The 18,017-nt window shown below is 38.3% G+C and overlaps 1 protein-coding gene across 3 annotated transcripts in view; it reads right to left on the bottom strand.

The window, feature by feature from the left end:
- COL11A1 (collagen type XI alpha 1 chain) overlaps window positions 1-18,017 on the bottom strand; it is a gene marked incomplete at both ends in the record, with an annotated part of 142,556 nt that overhangs the window by 92,821 nt on the left and 31,718 nt on the right. Inside the window, 4 exons of one of the 3 annotated variants that reach the window (XM_084291221.1) lie at window positions 238-333; window positions 519-665; window positions 937-1,053; window positions 17,119-17,247. In XM_084291221.1, coding sequence (XP_084147347.1) covers window positions 238-333; window positions 519-665; window positions 937-1,053; window positions 17,119-17,247 — 489 coding nt within the window. Of the gene's footprint in view, window positions 1-237; window positions 334-512; window positions 666-936; window positions 1,054-17,118; window positions 17,248-18,017 lie in introns of all 3 variants that reach the window. The other 2 variants (XM_084291223.1, XM_084291222.1) reach the window with 2 other exon arrangements.

Raw genomic sequence — 18,017 nt, 5'->3', positions numbered from 1 at the left:
TCCCAGAATCATGAACTTGACAGTCTAAAGAATAAGCAGATTCTACAGAATCAAGGGGAGTTTTTCCCAGGAAAATACTAGGTTCCATATTGGCTGAGAAAGCATAATCGCTATTATAGGTGCATATATCTTCACAGACTAATATTTATCCTTTAACAATGTGTTTGTGCTGTATTAATCATTTACACCTGATAGGCAAGTATATTTGCCTATAATTTTCTCAAACATCTTTATTACCTCATTTGCTTCAGTAGTTTTGGAGGGAGCTTCTGTCTGAGACCCGTAGTCATTTTCGGTTATGCTATACTCTTGAAATTCATCAACAATGTTTGCCTAGTATTAAAGAAAAAGTACATTATTAAAAAAAAATGTAGGAAAAAAAATCAAGAAGTATCACTTTTATTGAGGTTATGTTATTAGCCAGACATTTTATCTGGCTAAGTGTATTTTTTCTCATTATCAGAGATCTTCCAGTCTTGGCCTGGGAAAGATCTTGATTATTTCTTTGCTACCTTTACCCCTAGTTTGTCTTTTGTTGCTGCTTGATAACTTTTCTTCTTCTTGGTTGCATAGTTTTCAGATTTTTTTGTTGTGGCCTTTTGGGGTTTGTCCTTTGAGCTAGCGGCCACTGTCCTCTTCTTCTTTTTGACCGTGGCTTTCTTTTTCTGCAAACGTTATGAAAGATGGAATGGCAAAACATAAATAAAATGAAAGGAAAATGGAGAAAGTATGAATGAAAGAAGGGTAAGTGAACATGAGATGAATGCTGTCGGCTGTGATGCCTTCCATCGCTAAGTGAAAGCAAGTGTTACTGCTACAGAGTAAAGAAATGAGCGAAAGGAAAACATTAAGCTTATATACAGAAGACACAAATTGACAAACCACATGGTAGGGGACAGCTGGACACCACACAACAAACAGATCAGATTTTGTTACCTCTGTTTGTGCTACTGTCTCTTCAAAAAGTGGGGGTCCCTCTGTTACAGAGTCAGTTTCTTTATAATCTGCATCCCCATACTCATAGTCATATTCGATAAAATCTTCTGGCGTGTACTACATAGCAAATGGAAAAATATCAGGCATTCCCATGTTAGTGGTAGCAAACTAGATTAGCAATACCGGAAAGCATCTTAACCTTTACCTAGAAGTAAAGCTTAAGGTAATTAAAGTAGCATGAACAATTCAATATAGTTGGGGGGAAAAATACAATTCCATATTTCTTTCAAAGAACAACAGAAAAATAATAAAAAAGCAAGTAGTAGTGCCAGGAAAAAAATATAAAAATCCTCTTTTATTGGACTGCATAGAAGAATCAGCTATAATTTGGATTATTAGGAGCTCCAACTGACCCTTGAGAAATAATATATTTATTTAATCTTTTAGGTGCAAATGTGTCTTTACCAATATTCTTTTACCTGTGTTTTTTTCAGGTGACCAGAAGAGCTGAAGAGATGCCAATATCTGACATTAATAGGGCAAAGAATTTCAGATTCAGGGAAGAGGCCACAACTCAGAAATAACCATGGCTATCCTTGTGTCTGCTGGAGAGTTCCCCAAATCAGGACAGCTCCATTATAAACACTGCCTGAGCCAATATTTTACTGATACAATTTCATTTAAAGGTCACATCCTCAGCTGCCATAAATCACTCCATAGCTCATATATCTAAAATAACTAGTATCAGATGAAGATTTGCCCACAAATGTTTTACAAGAGAAAATATGCTGAAAATTGGCTTGTGTAATGTTATGAACGCAAGCTAGAGCCAGGAACTCCTGAGCTATAATCTTGGCTCTGTCATGAAGATACTGGTCTAGGTAAGGTGTACCAAGTGCTACTCAAAGGGAATCTTTAAACTTTCTTACCATGTCCATCATGCTTGAAGACACAGGGACTGAATGGTCTTGTAAATAAAAGCAGTCTCATGGCTGCTACCAATTCTCTTTATGTAAGCCAAAGGAAGGTGGAATTGTGGCCAGAATCTCACCAACTTAATGCTTTCCCTTGTTTAGAATCCTAGAAGTATTCTAATAATGTGCACCATGAAAGCCACTTCTAGCTTTTAATCTCCTCTCTCCTACTATAAATCAGCATCATTGTCTGTACAATGAAGACAATATCTATTTCTTCCATTAGATTTCCGAGGGGATTACATTTCTAAAAAGACTGTGATGATTTATGGAAGCCATAAATGTCATCATCTTTAAGAGAGATTGGCATTTTAGAAGAAATTATAAAGAAGATTAAAACAGATATCCATATTCCAGAATATATTCTATCATGTGACCAAATGACTGGCTTAACTGATTTCTCTGGCAAAGGCTTTTGATACAATTCTTGCACTTATACTTGAATACATATTGAACAGAAAATATGGAGAAGTTAATTTCCTCAGGAATTACAGTAATAACATCGGAAGTCCTTAAACATATAGAAGTCCCTTTAAACAGGTTTCTGTTACTTCACTCCTGTGACTCCTCATAGTATTAGTATTGTTTGTTTGTTTGTTTGTTTTCTCATTACATATATTTCTTGTATTTACAGTCAGCTTTTCTTAAGAAGATAGTTTTTTGTTGTTGTTGTTTTTGTTTTGTTTTAAAGTTAATGATTCTTATTTGATTGTCCTCTTGATTATTCTACACCTGCACACATGTAGGTTAGTCATGAGATTTGAGAAATATAGAGAAGGAATTTGACATACTTTTGGTAGTTGTCCAAAGCTATATCACATATGTATGAGAACTTCAAAATATATTTAAATAATAAAGCATGACTATTTTAGGTGTAGAATTGTAGTGGGTTTACGTGGCAAGGTTTTGGTAGCAGGGGGCCATAGGGGTGGTTTCTGTGAGAAGGATCTAGAAGCTGCCCCATGTTTGGTAAGGGCCCCATTGTTTTCCAGAGTTGAGCCAATAAGCGATGTTGTTTTGTGCCTCTGTGAGAGCATATTTAAGACAGGGAAAAAAACCGCTGCGCCACACAGCAGCTGGGAGAGTGAGAGGAGTGAGGAACAGCCTTGCAGGCACCAATGTCAGTGCAGAAGGAGGGGGAGAAGCGCTCCAGGCGCCAGAGCAGAAGTCCCCTGTGGCCTGTGGTGAGGACCATGGTGAAGCAGGATGTCCCCCTGCAGCCCATGGAGTACCACGGTGGAGCAGGGTTCCACGCTGCAGCCCATGGAGAAGACCATGGTGGAGCAGGTGGCCCTGCACCGAACGGAGGCTGCCACCTGTGGAAGACCCCTGCCGGAGCAGATTCCAGGCCGGACCTGTAGCCCGTGGAGAGGAGCCGACGCAGGAGCAGGTGACCTGGCAGGAGCTGCTGCCCATGGGGGAGCCAGGTTGGAGCAGTTTTCTCCTGAGGGATGGATCCCGTGGTACGGACCCATATCTGGAGCAGTTCTGGAAGAGCTGCTGCCTATGGGAAGCCCACGCCTGATCAGTTTATCAAGGGCTGTATCCCGTAGGTGGGACCCCACAGCACAGGGTATGAGAGTGACCGAGAAGGAGCGGCAGAGAAGTGCTGTAGACTGACCATAACCCCCATTCCCCCGTTCCCCTGCGCCGCTTGGGGGGAGGAGGTGGAAGAGAGTGGATGGGGGGGAAGGTGCTTTTGGTTTCTTTCCTTTGTTTCTCACTTCTCTAGCTTCTAAGTAATAAGCAATAAATCTTACTGTCTCCTTATGCCGAGCCTGTTTTGCCCGTTACAATAATTACTGCGTGATCTTCTTGTCCTTATCTCAACCTTTGAGCCCTTTTCATCGTATTTTCTCCCCATTCCTCTTTGAGGAGGGGGAGTGAGAGAGTGGAGGCTTTGGTGGAGCTCGGTTGCCCATTCGAGCGGAACCATGACAAGAATATCCTCTCTGTAAAGTACGTTTGCATTTTATATCCACCTCATATATAATTTAAACAATGCTTTGATTTCATCAGCGGTATCATTGGCATTACAGAAATAAATTGATTCTGTTTATACTTTTCAAAAGCAGCAGCATTTTAAACTTACACCTGGTACAGAATATGTGATTGTTCTCTCCCTATTCAGTAAGCTAAGACTCCATCCTAAGAGCAGTGAAGTCAATGAATCATTTTGACTGGTGAATGATATTAACCAAAGGCCTCATGGGCAGTGAAACAAGACCAGTATCTTGTATCATCATGTGTCTTGTATCATACAAGATCTGAATGTGTAAATGTATAAAAACATATTTTCTGACTTGTGCAGTTCTGGAAATGCAACTCAGTACAGCTTGTTTCTAATGAAGTATTCCAATGATACCCAGAAAAGAAAACATAGTGAAAAGTTTCTAGGAGATCATAAGTGGCAAGAGAAAGTAAAGAAATAAACACATGAATAAAAATAGGCTTTTTGAAATAGTTATGGAATAGCTTTGAAACTGATGTATTTGTCTGGAAATAATTAAAAAAGTGTGAAAATGCATAAAACCTGCTTTCCTTCTGTCAAGAAGGCTATGCAAACTAGGTTGCATAACCTAGGAGATAAAACAGTCTGTAGTGGAATATCTCTTCATATTCAGTCATTCTGGCCTACTAGTAACAACCCTTTATGCAATTTTGAATGCTTCCTTAGTGAAACAACATGAATCAAACACTCTCCTATGTGATTTTTATTGGTACCAAAACAATAGACAATAAGTGTGTTAAATATTATTCAATATCTTAAGGGGCAACCAGAGGAAGATTTTGGAGTGCGTTACTGTTTCATTAGCAAGAATAAAATTTAAATATGCTGATTGGGCTTTGTTTTACTAACTGCTGGAAACATAGATTCCTTTTTAGTAAGCATTGTAGAACTATTCTGAAACCAGAAGCAGTCATCTGAACATTCATTTTGAACAATTAGCAATTCAAATATAACTCTGTGTTGCTCAACTGATTTTCAAATCTCAGTAGTATTGCTTCACTCAAGGTAAGCTGAATGGCTGTGCTGAAATGTGCCAACTAAGCAGCTAATAAAATTACAACAGCAAGTTACAGAAAGTTCTTCAGAGGCCATAAACTAAACAAAAATGTTGACTGGAAAGAAAAAAAAAAAAAAAAAAAAAAGGAAAAATATCTGTGCCAAGTATGTTAGTTTTAAAAAAGAAAGTGGTGACTAAATTGATATTTATGCTATAATCTGCCAGAGGCATAGTTTGGAAAGCCAGACATTTATGAATGAGAGCTAGAAAATGCTCATACTAAAGCACGAGTATGTGGAGAGATTTACTGCATCATGCATAATCACATAGAAAATATTTTACTTTGGAGGACTGTGCTTTACTCACTTCTATTAATGAAAATGAAACTTTTGTGATATATGAAAAATACTATCACAAATACAGTGGTACATTTGGGTTGCGACTCTATGCAGGCACACAGACAAAAAGAACAGGAATGGATGGGGAATGCCAGTTTCCATGCTGGAACTTGAGTACTGCCAAGCGAGTGAAGATCTCCATGAACTTTTTTTCTTTTTTTTCTCTCTCTCTCCCTTTTTTTTAATTATTTTTTATTGGAGGGGTATTATGGAGAGATATGGTTGTTATGGTTGTACTGCTAATCATAGAAAGTACATTTGCAAATGCAACAGAAAGCATCTAGAATTAATGAATGTAAATGGATAAGTATCCTCTGTGGTTTTCTAAATTTAGTCAAGACTACTAACTCCAGCAAGAAATCAAAGTAGGGAATGAAAACAAGTGTGATAGAGATGAAAAACGTCATGGAAGTCAATATAGTTCTGTTAGCTATATAACAAAAGAAGATACTACTGGCCAGGAATGCAGCTAGAAAATCAAGAAACTGGAATACGATCTAAAGGGACATTCAGACTGGAACATTCTGATAATCCTCATATGGGTTCAGGCATTACCAAGTGAAAAATATACCTACAACAGCTGTGCAAGTTTATTTTGATTGATTACTTCAATCCTGCTCGAGTTGAGCTTTGTCTATGACAATTTACCTATACTGCTACGTAACGGGATGGTTACAGAGAATTCTGAGAAAACAGAGATGAGATTCACCAAGTGCTTATAGTAATAGCAAAATATATACAATTTTATAAACTTTTCCAGTGATTTCTCATGAATATCAAAAAGATTAGCTGCATGGCATTTGCAATTAGGTTAGGACCTCTAATTGGACAATAGCTGGAACCTGGGGAGGGATTTCAGCTAAGAGGCATCAGGTAACACATACTTCAAACATAATGCAATTTTCTGTTGTTTTTCTTTCTTCTGTTGTAAGACCACCAATAGTTACAGAACAGACGTTCTTGTAATGAATATTGCATATGACTGTTTTCTTACAAATGAAAGGAAGAATAAAGCCTGCTGTTTCTTGATGGGACAAAATCTTTCCACCATGACCTCATGCTTTCTTAAGCAGAGTGATTATATTACACTACCAGATCACCATGCTATTCCAATTAAAGAGATGAACTGTTTTCTTCATCAGATGAATTTTAGAAGCAGATCATCAGTGTGCAAGGCCTATTTCAATGGTGGAATGGCTTAAATATTCTGAAGATAGCCTTATTTTGAAAATAGATTCTTCTGCTATCCATGCAGAAATTATGCTAAAATTCTTCTCCTCTGTTCCCAAGATGTTAAATTAGTTATTTTTACTTTGCCTTTTGAAATTACCAGGAACCAGCAATCTATATGCTAAATCAAAGTGTAATTAGCCTATTTTTTATTGCCTAACACTATGTTAAATCATCTAGCTAACTAAATATGCAAAGATTACTTTGAAAGATTCTAGGCTAACTTTTTATAAAATGCAATAAAAGAAGGGATATAAGCAAAATGAGTGCTTCAAAAATCTTTTATAGTAATATAAAGAAATATATAGTAGCAGATGTCAATCCAAGGGCAGAAGGAAACTTAAAAGTTTTAAAAGATAGCATTTTCTCTCACACAGTCTTAAAATTGTTCATAACAGTAATATAAACAAGGAGATAAAAGGAGGTAAGAATAAAATCTTCAACTTTCAAAGACAGGCCCTGTCAAAATAAGATGACACTTGCGGTTCTATATTATAATAATTGATTAGTGAAAAAGTCTACGTATCTATACAAAGAAAGACAATGTTAGGAAGATCACTATTTTTAACACCTGATAAGTTAGCTAACTGCAGTTCTAAACATGATTGAAAATAAACATATTTTCCTATATCTTCATATTGTTCAGAAAACTCGTGGTTCTGATCAAACACCTGAAAGAAAGGACACTAAATTATCGTGGTCTGAAAGGATGCCTGAAACCTTCAAGTTGGATGTATTTGGGAGCCATATGTATCTTTACTTTACCAAGGTTAATTTCTTAAAGGCAAACACGGGGCTGCGTCAGGCTGGCGGGCGGTCACCAGTGGGGTCCCTCAAGGCTCCATTTTAGGGCCGGTACTTTTCAATATTTTTATAAACAATCTGGATGTAGGAATAGAAGGTATTTTGAGCAAGTTTGCTGATGACACCAAACTTGGAGGAGTTGTGGACTCGAATGAGGGTGGAAAGGCCTTGCAGAGGGATCTGGATAGGTTGGAGAGCTGGGCGATCACCAACCGCATGAAGTTCAATAAGAGCAAGTGCCGGGTCCTGCACCTGGGACGGGGAAACCCTGGCTGCACGTACAGACTGGGCGATGAGACGCTGGAGAGCAGCCTAGAAGAGAGGGATCTGGGGGTCATGGTAGACAGCAAGTTGAATATGAGCCAGCAGTGTGCCTGGGGTGCATCAAGCACGGCATCACTAGTGGGTCAAGGGAGGTGATTGTCCTGCTCTACTCTGCGCTGGTGCGGCCTCACCTCGAGTACTGTGTGCAGTTCTGGGCACCACAGTATAAAAAAGACATGAAACTGTTGGAGAGTGTCCAGAGGAGGGCTGCGAAGATGGTGAAAGGCCTGGAGGGGAAGACGTACAAAGAATGGCTGAGGTCACTGGGCCTGTTCAGCCTGGAGAAGAGGAGGCTGAGGGGAGACCTCATCACAGTCTACAAGGGGGTGTCGAGAGGCAGGAGACCTTTTCTCCATTAACACCAGTGACAGGACCCGCGGGAACGGGGTTAAGCTGAGGCAGGGGAAATTTAGGCTTGACATCAGGAGGGGGTTCTTCACAGAGAGGGTGGTTGCACACTGGAACAGGCTCCCCAGGGAAGTGGTCACTGCACCGAGCCTGTCTGAATTTAAGAAGAGATTGGACTGTGCACTTAGTCACATGGTCTGAACTTTTGGGTAGACCTGTGCGGTGTCAAGAGTTGGACTTGATGATCCTTAAGGGTCCCTTCCAACTCAGGATATTCTATGATTCTATGAAACATTTAATTTCTTCATGTAATCTGTTAGTTTGGGATAGATCCAAAATAAATGAAGGGGAGTTCTTTTGGAGAGCAATTTCTTCAGCAAAAATCAGACAGTATGATTTATGGGGTTGCAGAAGAATCTTCCAAGAGAAGATCTGAAAGCCTGATAACTGGGGCCATTGAAAATTAGACCTGATGACACTCTACAAAATGTAATATCCAACATCAAGGAAAATGAAGACTGACCTTGTCTTTCCTTGATCTAATTTCTGCAAGCTAGCCAAGCATATGTGATTGAATGAGAACTGAAATAAATATACTTCCATTTATAGTAGAAAGGGTTGTGAAAACAAGACAGCAGCCAGACTATTCATGAGGTATTTATAAGAGAAGCATAGGCACATAACTTCCTGAGGAAAAGTATTACTGACATTTTTTAATGTAATTTCATTCCCATATTTGATTCTTAAAATCTAATTATATGTTCAGCATGAAACAAATGCAATGGTTACCAAAATAGCGATAATAATAAGCCTCAGTATAAAAAACAAAACAAAAAAAAACAATCTCTAGGGAAAACAAACAAACAAACAACAGAATAGAGCAAGAAGCTTAAATAAAAACAACACAGAAGGTTCATTTCTCCCAAATACACTTTCAACCAAACTTGCTAGTATCTTCATAAACCATGCAACGTATACGAATGGATACTACCAGTAGCTCCATAGTAATTCATGCCAACATTTCATTCAGACATTCAATCAATATTGTTAACCATCAGATTTTATTGTTATAAAATTCTAAGATGGAAGGATAACAGTCCAGTGCAGAGAACTCATTTCTTGCTCATTTCCTCTGCCTACTTGTTTGCAGCTCTTTGTGCCTTACTTTGCTTTCTTTACCTAAAAACCCTCCAAAATTTGCATGGTCAAAGGACCATCACACTAGACTGAAATAATGCTAATGCACTATTATGATTATATTCTAAAGTTCTCAGCCAGTTTGTTTGTGGTTTAATTATCCCTATTCAAAAGCTATTTAATCGTACCAAAAAAATCTGAACTCCTTAGCTACTCTCTTTTGACAGAAGATAATAATATTCAACACTTAATGGATATATTTCAGGATATAATACGTTCCTCAGAAGATTTGGCAGCCTCAACCCTATTGTAAATCAAATACAATGACTTTTCTTGGAATTTCTGAGAACTGAGAGTTGTGTTCATCAAGTAATAATTTGGTTTGGTGCTGCCATTTGGGAAGTTCTCTCCCTTGCTGTATGACTGTATGACTATTTTCTACACTCAGATACCCTTTCTTTTTACTCCAGAAGCACAATTTTTTAAGTAACTACTAAGCAACAATTTTTGGCGTAGAGGTAACAGCTGAGGTCATCATTCTGTACTTGAAAAGTTATGGAGATTCATACCTAGCTATCTGCAAGTAAGCTATACACTTATTTCAGTTAAAGCGTGTCTTCAAAGTGGAAATAAATGATAATAAAGAAAAAAATAAAGTGTGTGGATACAACTGTTAACCTATTTATTATTACTCTAGCACTTTCATGTTTTCAAATTCCAAACTGAATGACACATAGGTCTGATGAAACGACCTAAACACAGAGGAATAAAAGCATTCTGCAGATGAAAGTCACCCATGTGAATTTCTGTTCTAATGGCTGAGCCTAAACTGCTCACAGAAACCCCCACAGTCCTGGCAAACAGCCAAATTCAACAGATTTCTGCAGAGCCTATACACAAAAGGTAGTCAAAGCTTACCCAGTTAAATGGACCTTGTTTAGACATGTATCACAGCTACTTGAATCCAGAAAGCAGCTGATGCAATTAAAATGGAATGGGAGATACAGCACCTAGCTCCAATGCACAGTCCAAGGACCCTGAAGTCCTTAGATCACTCCTACCTAACCCCCACCATAGGACGGGAGAAATGACGGCAGAGAAGGCAGGAGGTTGACCTTAGGCAGGTATGAGTATAGCCTAGGGATCAGAACAGCACAGCTGAAAAAGCCTGTAGAGCAGGGTGGAATTTAAGATACGCCCTCCATTTGTAGGCTGGCTAGGTCAACGTCTTTGAGTTTGCTGGTTTTGTGAATCCCATTGTGAAATGGTTGATTCTTCCTCAACTTGATTTAGGATGACCCCAGCACTTAATTTAGGGATGAAGGGAACCCACAAGTAAAAAGTAGGAATTGAAATGTTCTCTGCTGCATGACCCAAACTGCATTTTAAATCTGATCCTAATGTGAAAAGAATATGCAAAAAGAAAAATTCAGTGCAGCATTTGAGATCATCAGTAAGGTCACTCTAATTCTAAATTAGTGTTTGATAAATCTACATATGAAAACAGAGTCAACCTTTTAAGCTAATCCACTTGAGACAAACCCCAACTTTGTTTCAAATGCAACTATTATTAGGGCTACAAAGCTGGTGAAGGGCCTGGAACACCAGTCCTGTAAGGAGTGGCTGAAGGAACTGGGATTGTTTAATCTGGAGAAGAGGAGGCTCAGGGGAGACCTTATTGCTCTGTATAACTACCTGAAAATAATGTGTGGGGAGCTGGGGGTCAGCCTCTTCTCACAGCTAACTAATGATATAACTAGAAGGAATGGCCTCAAGTTGTGCCAGCGGAGGTTCAGATTGAAAATTAGGAGACATTTCTTCTCAGTAAGAGTAGTCAGGTGCAGGAATGGGTTGCCCACTGAGGTGGTGAAGTCATCAGCCCTGGGAGTGTTCAAGAGATGGCTGAATGTGGTGCTTAGGAACATAGTCTAACAGGTGATTATGGTGGTAGGGTATGGCTGGATCAAACGATTTTGAAGGTCTTTTCCAACCTTAATGATTCTATTATACTCCTGATCTTGCAATAATGTGAGCCTCAGGCTCATTTACTGTGTCAATTAATTCTACAGAATGTTCTATTATAATCCATAAATACAATATGTTTCATTATTTTCCTCCATTTTATGGTTGATAAATTATTTTTAGTCTAGATGAAATATCTCAGCCCTTGCCCCCCACAGATGCATGATCAACTCTGCCAGCTGAGCTGGGAGGATGGCATGGGATGGAAATGAGTACAGAGAAGGAAAGAATGCATTTAAGCCAGCACTGCTAGTGCAAGAAATGCTCACAAAACCACAACCTTTGGTATTTTAAATTTTCTTCTACATTTGGCTGTTTGCTCCTTTGCAGAAGCAAGTATTGCCTAGAGCAATGTTAATTACACTCAGTTAAACAAAGTACTTTTGTGGATCTTGCCTTTAAACCTACATCTTCTTAGCCAAAACCTTCTTTCCAGCTGTTACTTTACTGGTTTAAAAATCATCCAGCTTTTTACAATAACTGCATTCTCAGGCTATGGACATGCCAGGAGACTATAGTGATGTGTGATATCAAGAGAAATCCTCTTTAGCTTCTTAGGTGCAACTCTACAAAAGTGATTTATTATTTCATGGACAAAAGCCAACCACTTCCTTTGTGTTTTGTAGTCAATGCTGGAAACACATTAATAAGCTCTGCAATCACATAATTTAATTCTTTTCTCTAAACCACATATCAGTTTCTTTTTCTGGTCTGCAATAATTCAAAGGCCCAGAGATGTAAAGCCAGAAAGGACTATTAGATCATCTTGACTAACTCCTTTATGCTTTCAAACTTCAATACTTCTTAGTTACCCTGTAACTGAGCCAACCAAAACTTAAATGACATTTCCTTAAACTTATCTTTCAAAAGGGCATCAATCTATCTTCAGTTTGAAGATACCTGGAGATACACCATGTTGGTCATTTGTTCTTCCATTGCTAAAAAGTTTAGTCAATCCTTTCCTATCTGAAAGGATCAGACTTTCCTTCTCTTTATTTTCCCTCCATTTGTCTGCAGTCCATATTTCCTTCTTGTGAAGGTTCTTTGCGTATGCTGAGGAACCTGTCAAGTTTTTGTCATTACGTGGACTGGTCAATCGCACTGAGTTTTACAGTTCCCTAAATCACAACGATTCTGTAGCTTTTATCAGAATCATTTCCATTTTTGAAATATTTGTTTTGGTGACTAAACACCAAGACGATCTGTGATGTTCTAGTAAAAGTTTTAATCAACGGCATAAAAGAAGAAACATTACATCCGAGTAAGACTGCCCAACCATTCTGTGATCTGTATTCTCATTCCTTTGTTTACAAACCCAGATGTGCTGCCCTTTTTTGCTACACTTTTGCTTTGAGTGCAAACTGTTTCCCTAGTTGAATATCCAGTCTTCTGAGGGTACCATCCAAGAGCTATTTTAAGGTTCTGCTGGCTTAAGCCAAAACTGACATTGAAAGCCACAATCCTTCCTAGTTTTTAGATTGGTATTCTCACTTCCTTCTGTCTATCAGAACGGTTTTTGTGAAAACATGGAAGATCAAACCAGGAAATCAGTCTAGCCAAACAGTAAAATCTTCATGTTGGCTTTCATCATGATTAGGATCCCAGTCTGGTAGATCATATACCTCCAAAATTGCTTTCACTGGTCAGGCAGGAGATGAAGCCCATAGGTGGGGACAATCAGCAGCATGCAAAAGGTGCTTTTGTGATCACATGTAAGCAGGCTGCATTGCACTGTGTGTTATACAGTTCTCTAGATTTGCCCTACATTTCTTTGTTTTCTTCTGTGTGTAACTTGGCCTTTAGTTGTATTATCATCACTATCTACCACTTTGCAATATCAAGAGTATGACAAATTTGAATAGCATCTTACTTTTATACTGCTAGCACATCTCTTAAACTCCACTAAAAAGGTAACTCAGAGATGGTACTCTTCTTATAGCAGTTTCTGAAATAAGGCAGCCAGATTTGGATCTGTTTGTCAAGTACTTTATCCTTATCATACAATGGCTTTTTTTTTTTTTTTTTAAATCAGACACTCCATGTTGACAAATTAGAGGCTTTATGAAAGTCTAAGTCTGCAAATTATATCAAGTATCACTATCAAACTTTTAATAGACCACTTGTAATTATATATCTTTTAATACATTTACATACATAATACATTTTAATAAATTTTTGAATTAACCTTGCAATCAACAGTTCTAAAAAATAAAAATAAAAAAAATCAGCATTGCTCTCTTCTGTAATGTTACATTACTGAAATAAGACATGCTTCATTTCTTATAGTCCACACAGAATCATAGCATGATTTGGGTTGTAAGGGACCTTAAAGATCATATGATTTCAACCCCCCTGTCATAGGCAGGGACACCTCCCACCAGACCAGGTTGCTCACAGCCCCATCCAACCTGGCCTCAAACAATTCCACTGGTGGGACATCCACAGCTTTTCTGGGCATCTCAAAAAATTATGAAGTAGCCTACATTAATAAGCTGCTTTATTATCCTTTAGAAGAAAATTATGTCATTTGGGGCAATTCAATCTGTCAGTTAACCTATTTTACATTCCCCACACCTCAAATATTGAGGATATGATTACTTCAGATTACTATTACGCATGTCAAAAAAGATTCACTGACTATGTTGACAATATTCATACATACTTATGTTATAAACTCACAGATAGCAAAAGAAAATTGTGTCTTCAGTTCAGAAAGCAAAGGGATTCAGCCACCACTCAGAACAATAAATGGAAACAAACAGAAATGGTGGTTCACCACTTAAAAAAAAAACAAAAAACTTCGCTTTTTTTTTTTTTTTTTAAACTGACTTAAATATATTACATTACAAATTAAGACATTTTTTTTCCTCTTTTTATTTTTTTCCCCTCTGTAGGTGCCCCCAGAAACTATGTGTAACCACAGGGTAAAAAAAAATAAATATAGAAAAATTCATTAAAAACACTAACTCCAGGAACATTTTTGCAATTGCTGTTGAACTTAATAGTAAGATATTTCCTGACTTCAGTGGCTCCTTCATTGGGCTATAGATTAAGTCTATTCATGATGCTCAAGGAGAACTGTACCAATTGCTTTATGGTTCCCTTTCCCTGTTTGGTGCTCACAGACTGTTTTCAACAGATATCTGATATGTAACTAGGCATTCTATATGATATGCACATAATATGTGAATAAACATAGATTTTATAATTATATTAAGGCTTATTTTTGTTTTGATCTTCAAATGAGTGTTCTCTCTCAACTGATGCTAGTGTTAAACAGCTTCAATATATTTACATGTAAGCATAATATTTGACAGCATGAGATTTAGCATCCTTTATGGTCCCTGCTCTATTTTATTCATGTTGTACATCCTTTAGAAACACTAAATTACAGTCTAATAATTCACCTGTATTCATTGTTAATAATTGAATTATTAACAATTTAATTATTCACAATTATTCATTCCTGTTTAATCAAAGGAATAGACTCTGAATCTACTGTCTGATCCCAACTGGTTTCTGTGAATTCCAAGCCTTGTCCACGTGCATTACACTGAATAACAGGAACCATTATTGCCATCACTAGTGGTCAAAGCAAACAAGTACCTACAATATCACAGAATCACAGAATTTCTAGGTTGGAAGAGACCTCAAGGTCATCGAGTCCAACCTCCAACCTAACGCTAACAGTCCCCACTAAACCATATCCCTAAGCTCTACATCTAAACGTCTTTTGAAGACTTCCAGGGATGGTGACTCCACCACTTCCCTGGGCAGCCTGTTCCAGTGCCTCACAACCCTTTCAGTGAAGAAGTTCTTCCTAACATCTAACCTAAAACTCCCCTGGCTCAACTTCAGCCCATTCCCCCTCGTCCTGTCACCAGGCACGTGGGAGAACAGGCCAACCCCCACCTCGCTACAGCCTCCCTTGAGGTACCTATAGAGAGCGATAAGGTCGCCCCTGAGCCTCCTCTTCTCCAGGCTGAACAAGCCCAGCTCCCTCAGCCGCTCCTCGTAGGACTTGTTCTCCAGGCCCCTCACCACCTTCGTCGCCCTTCTCTGCACCCGCTCAAGCACCTCGATGTCCTTCTTGTAGCGAGGGGCCCAAAACTGAACACAGTACTCGAGGTGCGGCCTCACCAGAGCTGAGTACAGGGGGACGATCACCTCCCTAGCCCTGCTGGTCACGCTGTTCCTGATACAAGCCAGGATGCCGTTGGCCTTCTTGGCCACCTGAGCACACTGCTGGCTCATATTCAGCCGACTATCCACCATCACTCCCAGGACCTTCTCTGCCTGGCAGCTTTCCAACCATTCCTCTCCCAGCCTGTAGCTCTGCTTGGGGTTATTGGTTATATGTTTAAGACATGTTAACATCTACTTAGGATTTGATGTCAGTTTGGATATGACAGTACATCCCACTTAGTTAATATATTTTAAGTATTAAGATATATTCCTGTTAAAGAAAGATAACAAGGGGTGATTTTAACAACCTTTCCCCAAAAAAGCAGTTTATTAGACTGACTCCTCTTTGGTCTTACTTCAAAATAGCAAAGCACTAGCCTATTCAAACCTTCCAGGTCTTCACACAGGAAACAGAAAAAAGGATCAGAGTCCCAAGATGCACAGCAGCAAAGCCCAGAAGAGTTTCCCAGCAAAAATCTCAAATAACTTTAAAATTAAATGATGAGGAAAAAAAAAAAAAAAAAAAAAAGATTGTTATCTTTTGTTTTCTTCCCATAAAACACCAACAATGTGCTTTCAGCCTGATCTATTTCGGAACACAAAAGGAGACGCATGGAGATCTACATAGCCAACCACACAGACAGAAGGTTTAAATAGCACTCACAGACAAAAAAGACTTCATGTACCATAATGTAATGTGAAGGCCTCTGCCAATGTGTAATTGACACATCTTGAACTGCACCTCAAGTGCAATGAATGTGGGAGTCCCTTTAAACTACATGTAAGTTCTGGGCCACGTGGACGTTTACAACTGATGACATGATTTTCAGTCAGATGGAATAAATAGTAACAGCAAATAAATACATTTAGGAAAAGTTCTGTCTCAAAATTGGCTCAAAGCAGTCATCTGAGAACAATTCAACAAGTTTTTAATACTGATCTCCTGAGCAATCAGTAACAACAACCCATCAGATCACACACAGTTGAGTGCATACCAACTGTCCAGAGCCAAGTTCAATTAAGACTAACTACCTTTTGCAAAAGCTTTCCACTTCGCAGCAGAAGTATGAGAACAATATTATTACAAGTATATGGAAAATGTATGACCTTATGCATGAGAGGTCTAATCTAAGGGACTGTCTTGCCGTTAAGTAAATTACTTAGTTTATGGTTGTGAGACCTGTCTACAGTGACAAACATTTTCTGTGAACATTTTTCATTGCCTGAGGAAAAAAAAATCAGATTCTATTTCATCCCTGTTGACATTTACCTGCTACCACCAGTGGAGCTAGCCAAAATAATTGTGTGTACTTGCATTTATGTACTGGTCACAGATCATTAGAATACATGACAATTCTAGCAGAAATATTTCACAGTTCCAGAATACTCATATCACCCATATCTTTCAACTGTGGTATTTGAGGGTTTTCACTCATCACCAGCGAAATCCCAACAGTACACAGGGGGAACAAATAGGTACAACTTGGCAAATGTGTATTGTTATCTTCTTTAAAGAATTACAGTTCAACTCCGTTGAGCAAACTGGTTATTCGAATACTAATGTGATAAGTTCCTTCAAACGCTCGACATAAATGAGTGCATAGCAAAAACTAATGTACTCCTGCAACCTTCCTTCCTCATGTCTGGAACAATGCATGCCATTTAGCTGTAATTAAATGCTCCCTGGGTAACTTGTATGCAGCACAACCACTAATGTGCAATAAATCTCGTAATACATGACTGATTACTCACCTCATCAACTTGAGGATCTTGAGCCTGAGCAGCATTGGGCACCGGGGAATCACAGTCTGGGCTATAATGCTCACAATAGTCATATGCAGCTCTGGGGTCAGCTATAATCAACAGCTGCTGGATCTCACCCTGCAGGAAAGCATATACAGATTAAATTAAAAAATAAAAATAAAAATAAATAAAAAACAAAGGTTGTCTGCATCAGAAGACTTTTCATTTAGAAAACAAAACTAGGTGCATTATACATTTATTAAATATTATATTAACATTTGTGTTTATATGCAACTTATCTACTTAATTTTTTCAACTGTTCTGAATGACATCCTAATTATAGTTCACAGCACTAAGTGTAAAATTCTGGCTGAACATGCTGTCGGGCTTGGAAAGGAGAGGGTGGAAGGTGTAACTCCTGCTCCATCATTTTCATGCTGTTTGTTTACTTCTTCACTGGGAACCAGTCTAAATTCCTAAGATTTAATTCAGGGCACTTCCTACTACCAGCATGCAGCTCAGCATGCAAGTGATCAACAGTATAATTCTGAGAGTTTCCATCACATCTGAACTCTAAAAAAAATGAGGGGAAATAAAATAAAAAAAGGCTGTACCAGACACACAGTTCTTGGAATAAAAAATAAAGAGGTAAGCACTGTGTAAATACACAATATATAGTTTGTTGAAAAAAAAAAATTATAGCTAACAAATGTTATTTTCATCTCTATGCCCATATATCATGTGTAAAAAAAAACATCATACTAAAGAGACCCACTATACTGGATAATAAAAATGGCTTTGCTGAGATCCCCTACAGTGGCCTTGTATGTTTTTTTATGTTTATCATTTTCCACAGAAAGCTGTCTGGTATTCAGTGTATTTCTTAACATAGTGGTACCATTTAAACA

This window comes from Netta rufina, assembly GCF_964035555.1.
Source record: "Netta rufina genome assembly, chromosome: 8".
Lineage (NCBI taxonomy): Eukaryota > Metazoa > Chordata > Aves > Anseriformes > Anatidae > Netta > Netta rufina.
The sequence above is the reverse complement of the archived record's forward strand: the minus strand, read 5'-3'. Positions and strand labels throughout refer to the sequence as shown.